At 33.9% G+C, this 23,479-nt stretch overlaps 2 protein-coding genes and 1 long non-coding RNA gene across 3 annotated transcripts in view; 1 reads left to right on the plus strand and 2 right to left on the minus strand.

Annotated features, from left to right (window-relative positions):
• Window positions 1–15,734: 15,734 nt before the first annotated feature.
• LOC128321722 (uncharacterized) lies at window positions 15,735–20,548 on the minus strand. The gene is made up of 4 exons (XM_053242238.1): window positions 20,239–20,548; window positions 16,914–19,896; window positions 16,624–16,714; window positions 15,735–16,323 (listed from the first exon to the last, which is right to left on the minus strand). The coding sequence occupies exons 1-4, from the start codon at window positions 20,388–20,390 to the stop codon at window positions 16,199–16,201; spliced, it is 3,351 nt and encodes a 1,116-aa protein (XP_053098213.1). The 5' UTR covers window positions 20,391–20,548; the 3' UTR covers window positions 15,735–16,198.
• Window positions 20,546–22,050, minus strand: LOC117599743 (uncharacterized). Its single transcript, XR_004580114.2, has 4 exons — window positions 21,571–22,050; window positions 21,058–21,107; window positions 20,702–20,844; window positions 20,546–20,584 (listed from the first exon to the last, which is right to left on the minus strand). It is a non-coding gene; the product is annotated as an uncharacterized LOC117599743 (long non-coding RNA).
• An 837-nt stretch (window positions 22,051–22,887) lies between these two features.
• cgrrf1 (cell growth regulator with ring finger domain 1) overlaps window positions 22,888–23,479 on the plus strand; it is a 6,496-nt gene continuing 5,904 nt past the window's right edge. The window contains 1 exon segment of the mRNA XM_053242240.1: window positions 22,888–23,141. Coding sequence (XP_053098215.1) covers window positions 23,038–23,141 — 104 coding nt within the window. The 5' untranslated portion in view covers window positions 22,888–23,037.

Raw genomic sequence — 23,479 nt, forward strand, 5'->3', positions numbered from 1 at the left:
AACCAAACTATGATTCCTCCTGAATCTCTTCCGTTTTTAACATTAGGCTGTTTGATTGATGGTATACGGAGCTCTCTGTAGTTTGGAGGAGTGTAGCATTTGGAGTCTAAACGACTCCATGTCTCAAGTAATATAATTATATCTGAACTATATACAATATTAACAAAATCAGAGTTAGTAATTTTCTCCCCAAAAGCTGAAGAGAACATCCCTTGAATATTATAACATGTTATTTTAAATGATGACATTGAGTATTATTGTAATTACCAGTATAATGTATGAGTTCATGACACAATCATGTAAAAATATAGATTAATCAATTAAAAAGGTAGTATAGAGAATATATAGAAATACAGTGAGTTTATCCATTTTATAAATGTTACGTTTAAAAATGAATAAGTAAATAAGCAAAATAAATAAGTTAATAAATAAATGAATAACAAGTCATTAAGAAATAATGATCATTCTTGACTATAGATCCATTGTGTACTTAAGCTAATAGATTGTCACATATAATTTTCAGCATGTTTTTTATCTGGATAAGGTCACTTGAGTCTGATCTACCTCGTCGTGCCACTACAGCGGCGTAGCTGTTCCTCTGACTGTCAGGAAGCTGCCCAACTCTCTCCTCCCGGTCCGCATGTGCTTTCTGAGGGCTGTTCAGGGTTGTTGCCTTGATTGATGGTTTTTGCAAACAGTCTCATGCCCTCTCGGTGGATGTGGATATGGTCGTAGAGATGCTGATGTGTGATATGCTGATGGATGGCTATGTGAACATTCGGTACTGGAGCGCAGATATTAGCTATCTCCACGTTGATGGTGTTGGTGATCCTTTGTGGTACGTCTCTGCGAGGTAGAAGGGTTGAGATGATGATTTTGGCTCTGGGGTAGATCCTGCTAGCTATTCTCACCACGTTGGACAGGGCTTTTTTTTCTCTCTCTCTGTCTCTCTCTCTGTCTCTCTCTCTCTGTCTGTCTCTGTCACACTCTCGCTCTCTCTCTCTCTGAAGGTGTCTATGTTTATGGAAGAAGTGGAGAGTGTCAGATGCTGTTTGTGGATTACAGCTCTGCCTTTAACACCATCGTCCCTTCACACCTCTGCAAAAAGCTCCAGGATCTGGGACTGAACTCCTCCATCTGCCTCTGGTTCCTGGATTTCCTGACCGGACGCCCCCAGGTGGTCAGGATGGGAAATCACACCTCCTCCATGCTCACCCTCAGCACTGGAGCTCCTCAGGGCTGCCTCCTCAGCCCCCTGCTGTACTCCCTCTACACCAGTGACTGCACGGTCACACACAGCTCCAACAGGCTGGTGAAGTTCACCGACGACACAGTGGTGGTAGGCCTCATCACCAACAATGACGAGAAGGCCCACTAGTGAATATAAGTGAATATCCTCTCCACATGGTGTCGGAATAACAATCTCTCCCTGAACGTCACCAAGACTAAGGAGATGATTATTGACTACGGGAAGAAGCAGGTGAGGAACTACAGCCCGCTGTTGATCAGTGGGGCCACGGTCGAGAGGGTCCATCTCATAGAAGACCTGTCATGGACTACACACACATACAGCTTGGTGACAAGAGCGCACCAGCATCTCTACCATCTACAACTTCTGGCCAGGTTCAAGGTCTCTCACACTGCTTTCTACACTGGGGCTGTGGAGAGTCTTCTCACCGGAAACATCACCACCACGGCCAAGGACCAGAATGTACTGTCCAGAGTGGTGAGGGCAGCGGAGAAGACCATCAGGACTTCTCTCCCCTGCATCGCACACATCTACAACCAGTGATGCAGGACCAGGGCCAGGAGGATCATAAAAGACTCTCACCACCCTGGGAACAGTCTCTTCTCAGTGCTCCCATCAGGAAAGAGCTACTGGATCCCGAGGACCAACAAAGACAGACTCAGTTTCTACCCTCAGGCAACAAGGACACATGAGAGAGTCTGCTATTCCTACCTCACACACACACACACACACAGTTTGCACTATAGGAAAAACAACTTTTTTGCACACTATATAGTATCTCTATACACTGTACAGCTCTGTATATTGACTTTTTATTAAACATAATCTATTTATATATTTATATTCTATATCCATTACATTCCTCTACAGGCTGCTAAATTTTTATTGTATAAGCTACTGGATTTTATTATATAGACTCACTGATTCTTGAGATAAGGGACAAAACGTGTCCTACATACAAAAGTCTTTTCTATGTTAAAAATTAAGAAATTCATAAAACTAAGAATACATGAAAAGTTAAATCTAAATGAAATCTGTACACTCAGGGCTTTCATTGCTTATATTTTTAAATAATTTCATTAGAATTCTTTTAAATGCATGCTCGATAATTTAAGCTGTCCTCGGCAAGACTGCCAAACAAAGTGTTTAAAAAAAGAAATTCATAAATATAAATTTAAAATGAAAGACAGAGATCTGTAAGATATCAAACAATACATCAAGTAAATCTTTTGCAGTAAATATTTTCCACAAAAAAAAACCTGCCTGTGAAACTCCTTCATATTTTAATAATCCTGAATAAATCAGGCAATGTCATGGTCAGCTATAACTCTGAGGACCCCTTTCCCACTTCCTGCTCATTGGGATGCAACAGTAGGACACATGGTCTGGTAAGTTTGATATTTTTTATATTTTAAACAGACAATGTTTAAGTCTCTTCCCATTGTGATCATTTCTGTCAATCATTGTGGGATAAATTTCAGCATTTTAGTTTTGTTTATTGAGGAAGCTGCAACTGAGGACAAAAACAAAATGGCTCCACTGTACAACACATGGATAAGATGGAAACATATTCAGTTTAGTCACCTCCGTCACACGTCAACTCCATCAGGGTTTATGTGTGACGGAGTTGACTTGCAAGCTGGCGGAGTTGACAGATGCTCACACAAACTCTTTCTATAGTGATATAATATCATTCTCAATCTGGGGAATTATTCTAATGTTGTTTCATGTTTTAATGACATGGATATTTGACCTGATTTACATACCTTGTAGGCATAACATCTACTACACACACACACACACACACACACACACACACACTGGGCTGTATAGTTTCAAAGTGAGCTTCTCTAGGTTTTTAATAAGATTTCTGATATTTATTGATTTGATGTGTACAATAGGCAAGCATGGCTAGAAACAATCTGTCAGTGAGGAGCAAAGAAGGAGAAATAGGGAGTATCAAAGAAAGAGAAGAGAGAAATTAAACAGAGATCCAGAAAGCAGAAGGGAGATTCTAGAGAAGGAAAGACAAAGGTGGAAGAAGAGGGTTCAAGACAAAAAGTGAGAGAAATGGTTGAATTGGACGATCGGGAGCAGAGGTATCGGAGAAGATATTGGAAAAACTAGGAAAAGGTATTCGAGGGAAGTAAAAGCTTTGAAAGAAAAAATCAGGAAGTTAACAAAAGTATGAAATCCACTGAGGAAGCAAAAATGGTGAAGAAAGAAGGCTCAGAAAATCAAATCAAATGGCAAACAAAAGAGAAGAAAGAAAAAACGCAGTAGACTCCCCACAGACAGGAACTGAAAAGATGGTATCAGGAAGCTGACTTAGGAATCCTAATATAAAGAGTCTCGCTGTTCCACAACGTTCTCTGCCGAGAACTTCAGATGAAGAAACAAACTCCTGTGTCACGGAGACAGTCAACTGACAAGGCAACTTGTGGACCACTGACATCCTCAGGCAAGATCCTGAAGAAGTGTCGCGTTCTTCATAGGATTCACCAGTTTGGTTTGACTTACAAGTTAGTGAGAGAAAAGAAACAGACAGCACATAAAAATCCCAACATTTCTGCAGGGTATCAGTCAGACTGTTCAGGAGTTCTTTGTGAATTCTTCTCGCATGACAACAGACAAAACTCACACGATGACAAGAAACAGGATTAAACATCAGCCAATGATCCTGAATGTCTCCATGATTAACCTCCACAGTGATTTCATCAAGAGGAACCCAACTGTGAAGCTCAGTTACTCTTCCTTCTGTGCTCTGCTACCCTTCTGTGTTACAGCACCAAAGATATCTGATAGGAAGACGTGTCTGTGTCACTATCCTGAACATGCATGCTTAATGCTTCAGGTTCTTAGACCATCAGGTGTTGTGATCTTCACTAAACCAGAGGACAGCTTTCAATTCATTTGTTGCTCTCCAGCAAGTGAGGCCTGCCTTCTTCACACATGTTTACGGCGCTTAAACAAACACTCTGCTCTGACCGCAGAACAAGGTGGAGTCCGTGCTGAATGGAGGCAGTGGGAGAGAGTACAAGAAGAAACAGCTAATGGGATCAACTTCAACATGTAACTTGATTTGCACAGCGGGAGTCTTTCAGAGCTGCTCCATCTATAAGAGGAGAAACTGAGAAGTGAGACCACAACACTTGTGTTTGGTTCACAATCCATCAGAAGCACACAGGAAGTTGATTGAGACTTGCAGTGAGAACACAGTCATCATACACGTTGACTTTTCAGAATCCTGGAAGTGTAGGTGCTCCTCTGAAATTCAAGCTTGCCATTTCGCTCAAAATTTGCCGCAGTTGAATCTTCATACCGGAGTGTATTCCACCGAGATTTTTGCACAGAGTCAAAGAGACAAGATGCTGCAGCAATTTGGACACACATGGACCCGGTCCAAAAGATGTTCGGGCAAAATTTCCATTGCTTACCACTGTGCACTTTTGGTCAAATGGTCCCAGGAAGCATTTTAAAAATAAGAAGAATGTCTTTCTCCTTTCTGATGTACCACCAAAAATAGGCTTCAACAGAGCAACATGGAACTATTTCCCAGCATCCCACAGCAAGGCTGCTCCAGATGGCATTGGGGGAACGGTGAAACCAACAGCGGAACGATTGGTTCTGCCAGGGAATGAGGTAACAGATGGAAAACAGTTTTATGAGAAGATCTCAAAAAGTCTGAAAGGTGTTCAGCTCTATTCCATTGAGGAAGAAGACATGAAAAAATATGATGCACTTCTCACACAACCACTCAAACATCAACGAGAAAAATACACCAGGTCCTCCCGCATCAAAATAGTGTCCGCTACAGACAACTGTCATGTTTCTGCAGAGAGCCACTGGACTGCCAGTGTTTCACCCCGGCTGATTTCTATTTACTCGGCTGCACAGGGGTACAGCAGACTGATGCAAGGGCCAGAAAGAAAGGTCCTTTAGCCATACTGATGGAGGAGATGGAGAAGGAAACGGAGGAGATGGAAGAAGCAGAAGAGTTGATGGAGGAGGAGATGGAAGAGCAGCTGCTGAAAGGTCCTGAAGGTATCATTCCACACATTGCTCTTGACAGCACTGAGGAAGGAGACTGGCTTGCAGTGGTGTACGATGACCACTGGTGGCTAGCAAAGGCCGTCCATGTGGACACTGAGCACCAGGATGTAAAAGTGGAGTTTCTGCACCCTCGTGGTCCAGCAGCAAATGCTCACCCAAAACATGGTAGGAGGGATGTCTGTTTCTGTCCAATCAACGACGTTGTATTGGAGCTAACGGGGAAGGCATCTCCACTCCAATCAAGCCGTACACAGCAGCTCTACAGCACAGCTCCTGATGTAATGGACTTCACAGAGAGCCGACATGTCCGACGCCTGTTGCCCAGTGCTGAAGCTCAGACACAAATAAAATCTAATTGATAGAGTTTAAAAACAGGCTCCAGATGCCTTGTATTCCCACAGAATCAAGAAGATTCGTGTTACTGCTACAAGGTGTCCCATAATAATGCTCACCATTACACTGGACCTAACATCAGGTTCTTGTATTTCTACAGCGAGTCACCGGAGACCCAGAATGAGACGTGCTGCTACAAGGAGAAAAGCCAACCACTGGAAGGACTCTGGAACCTGAATATAATACAATTACAAAACTCAATTGTTGAATTAAAGAAATATCAAAAATTACTTAGTTCTTCTAACATGTTGTCAGTCAGCTGTTTGAAAAAATATTTGTTAGAACTTAATCTGTTGTAGCTTCAGCTGGTTCTTTGTCAACACTGTCACATGAAGGTTTTTGTTTATTTTGAAAGAAATATTTTATTCTTAAATGTTCAATTTATTGTGTTAATACATTAAACCCCTAACTGAACTACATGATATGATGTCTTATTTGTCTAAGAATGTTGGTTATATACGCGTAATATTAAAAAGGAGGCTAGAGAATGAAGGAATTAGGAATTGGATTTTTCATAATGGTGTGAAAACAGAAATAAATGTAGAGAATGTATTTTATCACTCAGCTCCTTTATTGAACACCATTATTCCATAATTGAAGACTTTACACTCTTGGTGTTTGGATCAAATTAAAACTGCAGGCGTTTTAGTGCGTCTGACGGAGTTGACACAAATTAAGTTATGAAGTGAAGAAACGTCAATTTTCAGAAAAAAGCATTTTCATAAAAACCTGTTCCCTCACATGGTTTATTAGCTGAGACCTTTGTCTACAAATACATCCATTTCTAATTAATGTAATATTAAAAATTATAAACTAACATCTAAAACATGTTTTGTCCCTTATCTCAAGAACCAGTAGTCTACTAGATTTTATTATATTCTTTACTGTTATTATATTATATACTCTACTGTTATTTATTATATACTCTACTGTTATTTTATTATATACTCTACTGTTATTATATTATATACTCTACTGTTATTTTATTATATACTCTACTGTTATTTTATTATATACTCTACTGTTATTATATTATATACTCTACTGTTATTATATTATATAATCTACTGTTATTATATTATATACTCTACTGTTATTTATTATATACTCTACTGTTATTATATTATATACTCTACTGTTATTATATTATATAATCTACTGTTATTATATTATATTCTCTACTGTTATTATATTATATACTCTACTGTTATTATATTATATACTCTACTGTTATTTATTATATACTCTACTGTTATTTATTATATACTCTACTGTTATTATATTATATACTCTACTGTTATTATATTATATACTCTACTGTTATTATATTATATACTCTACTGTTATTATATTATATACTCTACTGTTATTTTATTATAAACTCTACTGTTATTTTATTATATTCTCTACTGTTATTATATTATATACTCTACTGTTATTATATTATATAATCTACTGTTATTATATTATATAATCTACTGTTATTATATTATATACTCTACTGTTATTATATTATATTCTCTACTGTTATTATATTATATTCTCTACTGTTATTATATTATATACTCTACTGTTATTATATTATATACTCTACTGTTATTATATTATATACTCTACTGTTATTTATTATATACTCTACTGTTATTATATTATATACTCTACTGTTATTATATTATATACTCTACTGTTATTATATTATATTCTCTACTGTTATTATATTATATACTCTACTGTTATTATATTATATACTCTACTGTTATTATATTATATAATCTACTGTTATATTATATTCTCTACTGTTATTTATTATATAATCTACTGTTATATTATATACTCTACTGTTATTATATTATATACTCTACTGTTATTATATTATATTCTCTACTGTTATTATATTATATACTCTACTGTTATTATATTATATACGCTACTGTTATTATATTATATAATCTACTGTTATATTATATTCTCTACTGTTATTATATTATATAATCTACTGTTATATTATATACTCTACTGTTATTATATTATATAATCTACTGTTATTATATTATATACTCTACTGTTATTATATTATATTCTCTACTGTTATTATATTATATTCTCTACTGTTATTATATTATATACTCTACTGTTATTATATTATATACTCTACTGTTATTATATTATATAATCTACTGTTATTTATTATATACTCTACTGTTATTATATTATATACTCTACTGTTATTATATTATATACTCTACTGTTATTATATTATATTCTCTACTGTTATTATATTATATACTCTACTGTTATTATATTATATACGCTACTGTTATTATATTATATAATCTACTGTTATATTATATTCTCTACTGTTATTATATTATATAATCTACTGTTATATTATATACTCTACTGTTATTATATTATATAATCTACTGTTATTATATTATATACTCTACTGTTATTATATTATATTCTCTACTGTTATTATATTATATTCTCTACTGTTATTATATTATATACTCTACTGTTATTATATTATATACTCTACTGTTATTATATTATATACTCTACTGTTATTATATTATATACTCTACTGTTATTTATTATATACTCTACTGTTATTTATTATATACTCTACTGTTATTATATTATATACTCTACTGTTATTATATTATATACTCTACTGTTATTATATTATATACTCTACTGTTATTTATTATATACTCTACTGTTATTATATTATATACTCTACTGTTATTTTATTATATTCTCTACTGTTATTATATTATATACTCTACTGTTATTATATTATATACTCTACTGTTATTATATTATATAATCTACTGTTATTATATTATATACTCTACTGTTATTATATTATATTCTCTACTGTTATTATATTATATACTCTACTGTTATTATATTATATACTCTACTGTTATTATATTATATACTCTACTGTTATTATATTATATACTCTACTGTTATTTATTATATACTCTACTGTTATTATATTATATACTCTACTGTTATTATATTATATACTCTACTGTTATTATATTATATACTCTACTGTTATTATATTATATTCTCTACTGTTATTATATTATATTCTCTACTGTTATTATATTATATTCTCTACTGTTATTATATTATATTCTCTACTGTTATTATATTATATTCTCTACTGTTATTATATTATATACTCTACTGTTATTATATTATATACTCTACTGTTATTATATTATATACTCTACTGTTATTTATTATATACTCTACTGTTATTTATTATATACTCTACTGTTATTTTATTATATACTCTACTGTTATTATATTATATACTCTACTGTTATTATATTATATACTCTACTGTTATTATATTATATACTCTACTGTTATTTATTATATTCTCTACTGTTATTATATTATATACTCTACTGTTATTATATTATATACTCTACTGTTATTTATTATATACTCTACTGTTATTTTATTATATACTCTACTGTTATTATATTATATAATCTACTGTTATTTTATTATATAATCTACTGTTATTATATTATATACTCTACTGTTATTATATTATATACTCTACTGTTATTATATTATATTCTCTACTGTTATTATATTATATTCTCTACTGTTATTATATTATATTCTCTACTGTTATTATATTATATTCTCTACTGTTATTATATTATATTCTCTACTGTTATTATATTATATACTCTACTGTTATTATATTATATACTCTACTGTTATTATATTATATACTCTACTGTTATTATATTATATTCTCTACTGTTATTATATTATATTCTCTACTGTTATTATATTATATACTCTACTGTTATTATATTATATACTCTACTGTTATTATATTATATACTCTACTGTTATTTATTATATACTCTACTGTTATTTATTATATACTCTACTGTTATTTTATTATATACTCTACTGTTATTTTATTATATACTCTACTGTTATTTTATTATATACTCTACTGTTATTATATTATATACTCTACTGTTATTATATTATATACTCTACTGTTATTTATTATATTCTCTACTGTTATTATATTATATACTCTACTGTTATTATATTATATACTCTACTGTTATTTATTATATACTCTACTGTTATTTTATTATATACTCTACTGTTATTATATTATATAATCTACTGTTATTTTATTATATACTCTACTGTTATTTTATTATATACTCTACTGTTATTATATTATATTCTCTACTGTTATTATATTATATACTCTACTGTTATTATATTATATACTCTACTGTTATTATATTATATACTCTACTGTTATTTATTATATACTCTACTGTTATTTATTATATACTCTACTGTTATTATATTATATACTCTACTGTTATTTATTATATACTCTACTGTTATTATATTATATACTCTACTGTTATTTTATTATAAACTCTACTGTTATTTTATTATATTCTCTACTGTTATTATATTATATACTCTACTGTTATTATATTATATAATCTACTGTTATTATATTATATAATCTACTGTTATTATATTATATACTCTACTGTTATTATATTATATACTCTACTGTTATTATATTATATACTCTACTGTTATTTATTATATTCTCTACTGTTATTATATTATATAATCTACTGTTATTATATTATATAATCTACTGTTATTATATTATATACTCTACTGTTATTATATTATATACTCTACTGTTATTATATTATATACTCTACTGTTATTATATTATATACTCTACTGTTATTATATTATATAATCTACTGTTATTATATTATATTCTCTACTGTTATTATATTATATACTCTACTGTTATTATATTATATACTCTACTGTTATTATATTATATACTCTACTGTTATTATATTATATACTCTACTGTTATTTATTATATACTCTACTGTTATTTATTATATACTCTACTGTTATTATATTATATACTCTACTGTTATTATATTATATACTCTACTGTTATTATATTATATACTCTACTGTTATTATATTATATACTCTACTGTTATTTATTATATACTCTACTGTTATTATATTATATACTCTACTGTTATTTTATTATATACTCTACTGTTATTTTATTATATACTCTACTGTTATTATATTATATAATCTACTGTTATTATATTATATACTCTACTGTTATTATATTATATTCTCTACTGTTATTATATTATATTCTCTACTGTTATTATATTATATACTCTACTGTTATTATATTATATACTCTACTGTTATTATATTATATACTCTACTGTTATTTATTATATACTCTACTGTTATTATATTATATACTCTACTGTTATTATATTATATACTCTACTGTTATTATATTATATACTCTACTGTTATTATATTATATTCTCTACTGTTATTATATTATATTCTCTACTGTTATTATATTATATTCTCTACTGTTATTATATTATATTCTCTACTGTTATTATATTATATACTCTACTGTTATTATATTATATACTCTACTGTTATTATATTATATACTCTACTGTTATTTATTATATACTCTACTGTTATTTATTATATACTCTACTGTTATTTTATTATATACTCTACTGTTATTTTATTATATACTCTACTGTTATTTTATTATATACTCTACTGTTATTTTATTATATACTCTACTGTTATTATATTATATACTCTACTGTTATTATATTATATACTCTACTGTTATTTATTATATTCTCTACTGTTATTATATTATATACTCTACTGTTATTATATTATATACTCTACTGTTATTTATTATATACTCTACTGTTATTTTATTATATACTCTACTGTTATTATATTATATACTCTACTGTTATTATATTATATACTCTACTGTTATTATATTATATACTCTACTGTTATTTATTATATACTCTACTGTTATTATATTATATACTCTACTGTTATTATATTATATACTCTACTGTTATTATATTATATAATCTACCGTTATTATATTATATACTCTACCGTTATTATATTATATACTCTACCGTTATTTATTATATACTCTACCGTTATTATATTATATACTCTACCGTTATTATATTATATACTCTACCGTTATTATATTATATACTCTACTGTTATTATATTATATACTCTACTGTTATTTTATTATATAATCTACTGTTATTTATTATATTCTCTACTGTTATTATATTATATAATCTACTGTTATTTTATTATATAATCTACTGTTATTTATTATATTCTCTACTGTTATTATATTATATAATCTACTGTTATTATATTATATAATCTACTGTTATTTTATTATATAATCTACTGTTATTTATTATATTCTCTACTGTTATTATATTATATAATCTACTGTTATTATATTATATAATCTACTGTTATTATATTATATACTCTACTGTTATTATATTATATAATCTACTGTTATTATATTATATACTCTACCGTTATTATATTATATACTCTACCGTTATTTATTATATACTCTACCGTTATTATATTATATACTCTACCGTTATTATATTATATACTCTACCGTTATTATATTATATACTCTACTGTTATTATATTATATAATCTACTGTTATTATATTATATACTCTACTGTTATTATATTATATACTCTACTGTTATTTATTATATTCTCTACTGTTATTATATTATATACTCTACTGTTATTATATTATATACTCTACTGTTATTTATTATATACTCTACTGTTATTTTATTATATACTCTACTGTTATTATATTATATAATCTACTGTTATTTTATTATATACTCTACTGTTATTATATTATATACTCTACTGTTATTTATTATATACTCTACTGTTATTATATTATATACTCTACTGTTATTATATTATATACTCTACTGTTATTATATTATATACTCTACCGTTATTATATTATATACTCTACCGTTATTTATTATATACTCTACCGTTATTATATTATATACTCTACCGTTATTATATTATATACTCTACCGTTATTATATTATATACTCTACCGTTATTATATTATATACTCTACTGTTATTTTATTATATAATCTACTGTTATTTATTATATTCTCTACTGTTATTATATTATATAATCTACTGTTATTTTATTATATAATCTACTGTTATTTATTATATTCTCTACTGTTATTATATTATATAATCTACTGTTATTATATTATATACTCTACCGTTATTATATTATATACTCTACCGTTATTTATTATATACTCTACCGTTATTATATTATATACTCTACCGTTATTATATTATATACTCTACCGTTATTATATTATATACTCTACCGTTATTATATTATATAATCTACCGTTATTATATTATATACTCTACCGTTATTATATTATATACTCTACTGTTATTTTATTATATAATCTACTGTTATTTATTATATTCTCTACTGTTATTATATTATATAATCTACTGTTATTTTATTATATACTCTACTGTTATTATATTATATACTCTACTGTTATTTATTATATACTCTACCGTTATTATATTATATACTCTACCGTTATTATATTATATACTCTACTGTTATTATATTATATAATCTACCGTTATTATATTATATACTCTACCGTTATTATATTATATACTCTACCGTTATTTATTATATACTCTACCGTTATTATATTATATACTCTACCGTTATTATATTATATACTCTACCGTTATTATATTATATACTCTACCGTTATTATATTATATACTCTACTGTTATTTTATTATATAATCTACTGTTATTTATTATATTCTCTACTGTTATTATATTATATAATCTACTGTTATTTTATTATATACTCTACTGTTATTATATTATATACTCTACTGTTATTTTATTATATACTCTACTGTTATTTTATTATATACTCTACTGTTATTTATTATATACTCTACTGTTATTATATTATATAATCTACTGTTATTATATTATATAATCTACTGTTATTTTATTATATACTCTACTGTTATTATATTATATAATCTACTGTTATTATATTATATACTCTACTGTTATTATATTATATACTCTACTGTTATTATATTATATAATCTACTGTTATTTTATTATATACTCTACTGTTATTTTATTATATACTCTACTGTTATTTTATTATATAATCTACTGTTATTTTATTATATAATCTACTGTTATTATATTATATAATCTACTGTTATTTTATTATATACTCTACTGTTATTATATTATATACTCTACTGTTATTTTATTATATACTCTACTGTTATTATATTATATAATCTACTGTTATTTTATTATATACTCTACTGTTATTATATTATATACTCTACTGTTATTTATTATATACTCTACTGTTATTTATTATATACTCTACTGTTATTATATTATATACTCTACTGTTATTATATTATATATTCTACTGTTATTATATTATATACTCTACTGTTATTTTATTATATACTCTACTGTTATTATATTATATACTCTACTGTTATTTTATTATATACTCTACTGTTATTATATTATATACTCTACTGTTATTTATTATATACTCTACTGTTATTTATTATATACTCTACTGTTATTATATTATATAATCTACTGTTATTTTATTATATACTCTACTGTTATTTTATTATATTCTCTACTGTTATTTTATTATATACTCTACTGTTATTATATTATATACTCTACTGTTATTATATTATATACTCTACTGTTATTATATTATATACTCTACTGTTATTTTATTATATAATCTACTGTTATTTTATTATATACTCTACTGTTATTATATTATATACTCTACTGTTATTATATTATATACTCTACTGTTATTATATTATATAATCTACTGTTATTTTATTATATAATCTACTGTTATTTATTATATACTCTACTGTTATTATATTATATACTCTACTGTTATTATATTATATACTCTACTGTTATTATATTATATTCTCTACTGTTATTTATTATATACTCTACTGTTATTGTATTTTGTTCAACTGTCTGTCATTAAAGCCGTATTACCTGCAAGTGCATCCGTCTCAGCCTCCCTTACATGACAACACTTACATTCCTCTGATTAAAAGGACGGATCGAGTTATCTAACAGAAAGTAGCTCAGTCAGTCATGACAACGGTAACATTAATATACCTGCCACAATGATCCCACTACAGTTCAGCACTTTTCCCATCAATGATGAAGCTGTAGCTACAGCTCTGAGTTAGCTGATGCGGCGTTTTAAGCTGCACTTCAGCTAATATCAGCGTAATATCAGTGCAGTCCGTTCTAAAGCTTAGAACAGCTGGCCACAGAAACGGAGGAAAAAATCTCAGTGGAAACTGATCGACTGTGTGAGTTTCTCAGACCGGTGTCTTTAATAAACACTTCTCCTCTGTGATAAAACTCTCACACTGAACAGCGAGTAGAAATGAAAAACCAATCGTTCAGTTATGATAAAGAAATCAGCGTAATATCTTCCACTTCTGTTTTTCAGCCTTTACCCTGATCGCTTATTTCGTGCTCCCAGCTGTCTGTGCACTTTACCTTTTATGGAGTTTTGTGGGCGTCGCTATATGTAAATGAGCTGTGTCAGGAATGAAAAGATGGATAAATGAGGCCCTGTGTATATATAAAATACACAAAGACAAAAAACCCACACACACAAATCCTCCTGAGAAGACGAGAAGTTCTGTCTATGGTGCATTTATTCTGTGCGTTTGTTTAACACGCAGTAAATAAAAGTCCAAGTGGTTTATATGAAGCTAAAACCGTATCAATACCTTTCACACACACAAGCGTAAAATTCACTAAATACTGCACACACACTTCATAAATATTCACAAATAAACACAACGCAAAACGCACTAATAAAGTCATTCATATCTGTAGAAAGCGATTTCAAAATGTGTAGAATAAAATGGAAAGATAAAATAAAAGTTATAAAAATACAGAAAGACACATTTTATTAGCGTAATCCAACATTTTATTTATTTGTTTTTAGTTGATTGTTTGGGGGGAGGGGGGGGACGTTTTCTGGGTTTTTTTGTTTTTTTTTTGGAGTTTTTTCTTTTTGGGTTATTTTTGTTCGTTTTTTTGTTTGCTTGTTTGTTTGTTGTTTGTTTTTTTTGTTTGTTGTTTGTTTTTTTTGTTTTTGTTTGTTTTGGAGTTTTTTGTTGGAGTTTTTTCTTTTTGGGTTATTTTTGTTTGTTTGTTTTGTTTGCTTGTTAGTTTGTTGTTTGTTTGTTTTTTTGTTTGTTGTTTTTTTTGTTTTTGTTTGTTTGTTTTGGGGTTTTTTTGGAGTTTTTTCTCTTTGGGTTATTTTTGTTTGTTTGTTTTGTTTGTTTGTTTTTTGTTTGTTTGTTTGTTTTCCGTCGGTGGTGCCTGTTACCACAGTAACTCGGTTAATGGTCACTGGGCTCAGGCCGATGCTGACGAGTTTACGGAGCGGTTTCAGGGTTGGAGCAGCTGGTGAAGGTCTTGGAGATGTTGGAGAAGATCCTGCCCAGCCTTCTGCGAGCGTTCTTGAAGACCGACCCCGAGGCCTTCGATTCTCTGTGTGAAGCTGGAAACAGGAGAAGAAGCAGAATTACAGCAAAATGACAAAAACCGCTCTTTCAGCTCATTATCAGGACACACGGTGCAGGAACCGATAAAAACTCAAACTCTTAAACATGAACATCACGCTCTTTAAAAATCATCAGCTCACGTCATAAATAAACAGGATCATTATTATCATTTATTCTTATTTAAAGTACAGAATACAGAGCACTAATGAAGGACAAAAACACGCGTTAGACACTAAAAAGACACGCGGCGTAAACGTGGTCAAAAATCGCAGCTTCATTTCGTTTTAAAGACTTACAGCTGTGAAGATTTGCGGAGGTGGAAGGGGTCGGCTGGTCATCGCCTGTCAGAGGAACTCTGCTCTGATTCTTCTTCCACTTCTTGGGACACTGAAGATAAAAAGATAAATCAGGAAGCAGAAACGGACGTCTGAGACGACTAATCACCTTAAAGAACGTGATTAATGCTGTAAATCGAGCGACTGATGTTAAATAAACCCTTCAATTATCAATAACTACAAATAAAATCCACACAAAACTGTGAACTCAAAACCACAGGAGAACATTTAGGGGAAAAAGTCCTGCGTACCTTAACGCCACGTCTGATCACGCGCCCGTTCCTTGTGAGGAGTCCAAGCCTCTTTTTCTTCTCCTGATCCTCAGCTGCTGGATGTGAGGAGCGTCCATCGCTTCCACTTCGATTCTGCTGATCGGTGAGGCTCAGATGTTCTCGAGTCTCCTCCACGTCAGCACGAGGAGACGAGCTGGAGGAAGCTGCTGATAGCTGAGGAGACTTAGGATGCAAACCGTTAATACGACACACAGAGGAAGTCCCCGCGTCCTCGAGTTCACGTGCGAGCGCTGTAGCAGAAGGACAACCGGTCGATTTGTCCACCAAGCTGCTTTCCTGAGCTTCGTTTCCTGGGCTTGGCCCGGTGTTCAGCACATTCTGCAGTAAAGCCTTGATGGACTCCTCTGCAAATGTGTAAATGCACTCAGAAGGTAACGTGATGTTCCCTCTCCCCAAAACAGAATCTGATGAACACTGGCCAACATCTCCTGCCCTATCCACGTTCCTCAGGAGGAGTTTTGCGATTACGTCCGTTATAGCACGTGATCGTTGATGTATCATCTCCTCCAGAGAAAGATCCTCCAGCTCTGTGAGCTCATGAACCGTGCCATCCTCACTGATGTAGATGGGAGTGACACGATCCTCATCCCTCTCTGACTGTGCTGACGCGTCTGTCCTTTCATCATCAGCGACACGTTTAGAGAAGGAAGTGAAGAAATTCTTCAGCTGGTTGCGCACCACAGTGAAAAGGTGCAGAGGAGTGAATGAACTCCTCTGGACTGAAGACCTCGACTTCCTGTCTGCGTCTATAAACTGCAGCACAGTGGAGCTAACAGTTCGGGAAATCTCAGAAGCTGTAGAATCGATCTGCAGATTTAAAGCGGAAGCCACTTTCCTGAGACGCGCTTCCGTGTGGCGTTTCTTTGGGAATTGTGAGGGCAGCAGAGGACAGGATTCCACTATTCGGAAGATGATGTCACTCACACGCCTGGTGGATTTGGTGTGGAAATAGGCGTCATCGTTCTTCACCGCAGGTGGAGCTGTCAACTCACTCCTTAACAAATCAATGACTTCAGTAATGACCCTGTTGGTGCACAGGTCCAGGTCCACCTTCTCCTCCACCCTCTCCTCGTGTGTGGGAAAGCTCAGAGCTTCAGATGCCTTGGAGAAAAACGCCTGAAGGAGACTTCGCACTTTTCTCAAGATGTTCCTTGGTTTTTTGGCAGATTCTGCTTCTCTGACGTCAAAGAAGCAGGACAAGGCATCGAGAGCATCAGAGCTCTTAGTCTCCTCTTTCACAGACTCGTCACATTCGTATAAAACCCTGACGAGCGAATCTGCGGTACTGACGGCACTCTGCACGTCTTCTAATGAGCACCTCGAGGAGTCTGCTGTGGACAACCTTCTGAGCAGCATCTCACTCACCACCTGAGTGGCTTTATTGAGGAGCTCCTTAGACCTCAGAGGGACAGAACTGCTCACCTCACAGGTCTTTTTTACCTCAGAAACAATCCGCTGATCGGATTTACGCGGCCGCAGGAACGCAAACCGTCTGAGCTGAGCTTTAGGAGAGCTGGACTTGGCCAGCAGCTCGTGACGCTCATCACGCAGAAATAAATCTGCGTTCTTCTCGATGAGCTCCTCAGTGCAGCTGTCAATAACAGCCTGCAGGTTTGGAGCTTCGCTGACGGACACAAGGCTCTGAGCATCAGTCACTTCTGCTGCTGCTGCTGCATTCTTCAGGCACGAGCATGACTGTCTCTTTTTATCTCCAAGTCCAATCAGACTTCGGAGCTTCGTGAAAACGTCTGAGAAGTTCTTTGAGCAGGGAGCTGAGCGAGCATCAGCATCACTCACCTGAGCTTCACCTACCCGAGCTTCCGATCCGTTTTCCACGTCAGTTATTCCGTTCTCCAGAGCAATTCCACTGATCACCGTGTTTACGCTTTCAGCAGTGACTCGATCCAGATCTACTGACGCCGTCGGTGACGACTCTGTGCTGGAACCCGAGTCTTTACCACTGAATGACCCTGTGGAAATGTGAGAAGATAACCACTTCTCTAGGATCTCACTCGCAACCAGAATGGCTTTATCGAGGAAACGTTCAGCAGCAGCACGAGGCTCCTGGACGTTCTCCGTCCTGACCTCGACCTCAGCAGCAGTTTTAGGACAGACGTTCAAGAACAACTTGTTCTTTTCGGAAATTGCTCGCTTCCGCCCAGAGACGAACATAAATACCTGCTCGAAGATGTTCTCGTGGATCTTTTGAGCACCAGAGAGGAAGTTCTTTTGCTCATCTTCTGGACCAGGCTGGTCAGCGTCGTTGCTGCTGACGCCTGATGAACTTTTACTCAGTGACTGTATAAGTATAAATAATAATTCCCATAGAATTTCTGAGGCTGTGCTCTCGACCTCCTCCATCAGGGAATTCGTGTCTGTCTCACTGCGGACAGGGACTGAGGTTTGGGACGACATTGAGGCAGCGATTGTTTCCTCTGTTTTCAGAAGAACTTTTCTGACCTCTTGTGTGGCTTTGCTCAGAAACTGATCACTGAAAAGCCTCTCAGCATTAGGAGCTGATGAAGCACAATCAGGAGCCATCACTTTAGTCGTCACAGGGACCGAATCAGGGCTCAAGGATTTTAGCATTAATTCGAAAGAGGACTTGCTGATGGAGACAACTTCTTCCAAGCCCTTCATTATTCCATGGACCTCCTGGTGGGACTTTAGCTTCGTTCCTGAAGTTTTCTCTCCTCCAGGTCTGTCGAAGTCGTCAGAGTGATACAGGGCCAAGATCTTCTCACAGATCTCATTAGTGCATGCCATGCTGAGATCATCTGGCTGTGAGATCTGATCTTCTGCAGGTGATGAAGCACTCGCCGAGCAGATCGCCCTTCGTCCTGATGCCACTCTCAGGATCGCCTCCAGCATCGCAGCTTTGGTCTGAGTGGCGATTCTCTGAACGAGCTGACAGATGAAATCAGACATCTCCATAGGCGATCTTTATACACACACACAGGAAAGAGAGAACATTAACGGGAATTCATATTATTTTTACGTCAGCGCTCACGTGAATTTAAATAAATAAATGCGAGTGAAAAACGACAATTGGCGTTAAATTTCTTTCTCTTTCTGAATATCGTTTGTTCTGCCATCGTTCCGTTCCACAGCCAATTGATCAGAAACCACAGAAACCCATCTGATAGCACTATAAGTCATTCCAGCACAGTGCTGCTGAATCCTGGATTCTGATTGGTCAGACGGTGTGGATTAAACAGTGCAGTAAAGTTCATCATGGTGAATATTAAGAGTGAAATCTGAGCATCAGGTGGGTAAAGTTTACCTTTGAGCTGAGGCGTCTGAGTCAGACCACTTCCTCCATTTAGACTCCGCCCTTTTCTTCAGGTTGTCTTTCGCCTGGAGAATCAAATCGATCCCGAAGCTTTCGATGAGAGGCGTCAGTAAACGCCTGATGGCAGAAGACGCCGCTGACATCGCGATCTTCGTGCACAGAACCGCAAACTCCAACTTTGTGACCTTTTGAAATAAAACAAAGAAAATCAGCTTCTTGAATATGAAATATGATCAGTGACATTCCAGCGTGTTCCACTAAATGAAACTGGTTCATTATTCGTTATTCTAACACTCTTACCTTCTTCTTCATGTCCCTGGTCACAGCCTTCCATTCCCTTTAAACACACACACACACACACACACACACACACACACAGAGGAAATCAGCATTTATTCCAGTGTAAATGAATAAAATGTTACTGCGAGTCAGAAATCAGTAAAAATGAACATACTCATCGCTCAGATGAAGAACGACGTCCATAATGTCCCTGAAACACTTCAGTCTCTGGTCAGATGTGGAGTCCTGAGTGCACGCTCCAGCTGTTCCAGCTGTTCCAGCTGTTCCTCTCTGGCTACTTCTCTTCTTCTCACTCATCTGTAGAGAGCACATGGAGTTCACAGCAGCTTCACTAACTTTAGCATTTTGATCATCAAAGTTCAAATTCAATCCTAGCAGAGTTTTTAATAACTACAACAGCGAGCATAAATATTAGCACCCTTCCTGTTTCAGCCCCAGAATCAAATGAATCACTGACATCATCCTGTTCATGTTCAAACTGATTCACTGATTCACATGAACTCGACTCACCTTTGAATCACGTGGGTATGAATCCAGTAGTTTCTCTCGGATTGCTTTCTCTATAAAAACACAAACAGGTCGTTAATTAAAGCAGATTGTGTAAAAACTCTTCAGCTGTAAGAAAGTGGAAAAGCCAGAATAAGGAAGTGCGCAGTAAAAGCTGAACAGCGGGCGGATTTGTGTTCAGAAGCGATTCATCAGTGACTCTTTTTAACGCAGTGAACTAAAGCATGTGCGAGCCGCACACATCAGTGAAAGTGTAAAGTGTAATCCTCAGTCCTACAGCAAAGGGATCAGAATAAAGTCAGTGTTCAGGAGCGGCTTCGTTACACGCCATGTTTAAACTCAGGCCTGGATTCATCTCAGCTCATCTTTCACCCCTTTCACACCAACAAGTCTGGCTTTTTAATCACCTCCATTATTATTCATCCATCATCAACATCAACATCAACAACAACAACAATAACAATAATAATAATAATAATAATAATAATAGTAGTAGTAAGGGTTAGAGGAGCTCACCTGGCGTGTGATCTGTAAAATACAGTAACTGAACTAAACACCTGAAATCAGGGTTTTTGTCCCTTCTCCTCCTGTGACGTCATAGCCTCCTCTTGTGACGTCACAGTCCCCCCCATCTCTTACAGCTTTACGTTCTAAATCCGTTCCTTTTTTAACTCGGCCATATCGGAGGCGGGCCCAGTGTCAATCATTTGGCGCGGGAACCAATCACGTTACTGCTCTGTTGCAGCATCAGCCAATCACGTAGCAGCTCCACAGCGTCCTGTGTAGCTCAGTGCTGCTGAAGCGCGAGACGGTTTATTGCTGCAAGGACGCTGTTAACAACAAACTTTATATTAGCTTTCTAATCTTAAACTTCAATAAACTTCAATAAAACGGGAGCAAAATGAAATAATTAGCGCGTAAATATGATTTCAGTGCTGTGGTGATATTGTGTAAATAGAACAGAATGTGTTCGTGTCCGCCATTTTGTCTCTCACACTGAGCTGATTTAACAACAGCAGCTTAGCATCATTAGCATCTCCACTGGATTTCACATCTCCAGCGCCATTTAATGTTATTTTTTATGCTCTATCGCTTCTGAAACCCCTCACAGCTCTCGCATTCACACAGTCACAGGCTGTAAACACATTCCATCTTTCCTATCTGCTGGGTTCAATTAGAGGAGAAACTTTTTAATAGAATATTACACTTTAATGGACTGGCTGGTTGAATGAAATGGATTTAATCTGTTAAAACCCAGAATAAATCACATCCAACTGAATCTAACTGCAGTTTGAATAAAATATAGCTAATATTCTGCTCCCATTCCACAGATGATTTATACAAATGGTGTAAATGTGCAGTTTGTGTTGTATTTGTGTGTGTAAGTGAGACTTCTACACAGACACAGGAGAGAAGGCGCCTCTGCTGGTGAGGAGAGGAACTGTCCTGAGCTCTCACTCCATTATTATTGTTATACAGTGTACTGTAATATTCAGAAAACCTGCACTGCCATCATCAGGAAGTCTGGGCTTTTCCTTCCTTCCTTCCCTCCTTCCTTCCTTCTTTTTATTGATTACATTCAGCTGTAAAATGATTGAGACTCTGTGATATAAAGAACTCTTTTATTCCTCCTACAGTTTTATTAGTACAGATTGATTTCAGATCCATTTACAAAGGAACATTTTACAGAACATGTCTCTATAATCTGCAATATATTTAAATATATTTGTACAGATATGTTCATAGTAAACACTGATACTCTTACATATATATGCGCTTCAGCTTCAGTTAGTGTCCGGAGCCCGTTTATTTTGTATTCGCGGTTTGATCCACGCGGCCACCGTAGCTGCTGGTAAACCGGAAGTGTGGAGCTTCCAGTGTTTTGACAGCGCTGTGTTTAGTTTCCTGATTTCCCCGGAACTCACTGATGTGCGGTTTGGTTTTAAATTAAAGCTGTGTGTTAGTTAATGCTGTATTTCCGGTATGGCGGCGGAGTTTATAGTCAAGCTGTATGAATATTCTCCACTGTTCTACATCAGTGTGATAGCCGTGTGTTTCATCCTGACTGTGGCAGCAGTGCTGGGCTGGTAAGTGTGTGTGTGTGTGTGTGTGTTTCTGTGTGTGTGTGTGTGTGTGTCTCTGTGTGTGTGTCTCTGTGTGTGTGTCTCTCTCTCTGTGTGTGTGTGTGTGTGTGTGTCTCTGTGTGTGTGTCTCTGTGTGTGTGTGTGTGTGTGTCTCTGTGTGTCTCTCTCTCTGTGTGTGTGTGTGTGTGTGTGTGTGTGTCTCTGTGTGTGTGTCTCTCTCTCTGTGTGTGTGTGTGTGTGTGTGTGTGTGTGTGTGTGTCTCTGTGTGTGTGTGTGTGTGTGTGTGTGTGTCTCTGTGTGTGTGTCTCTGTGTGTGTGTGTGTGTGTGTGTGGCTCCAGGA

The sequence above is a fragment of the Pangasianodon hypophthalmus genome, chromosome 19, assembly GCF_027358585.1.
Source record: "Pangasianodon hypophthalmus isolate fPanHyp1 chromosome 19, fPanHyp1.pri, whole genome shotgun sequence".
Classification (NCBI taxonomy): Eukaryota; Metazoa; Chordata; class Actinopteri; order Siluriformes; family Pangasiidae; genus Pangasianodon; species Pangasianodon hypophthalmus.

Bases quoted from the DNA above. Each gene is read 5' to 3' on its own strand.
- LOC128321722 (XM_053242238.1), bottom strand. From the start codon at position 20,390: ATGTCAGCGGCGTCTTCTGCCATCAGGCGTTTACTGACGCCTCTCATC. The intron at 19,897-20,238 runs GTAAACTTTACC...GTGTGTATAAAG, and splicing joins TCAGACGCCTCAGCTCAAAG to ATCGCCTATGGAGATGTCTG. The intron at 16,715-16,913 runs GTACGCAGGACT...TTTTATCTTCAG, and splicing joins TGATCAGACGTGGCGTTAAG to TGTCCCAAGAAGTGGAAGAA.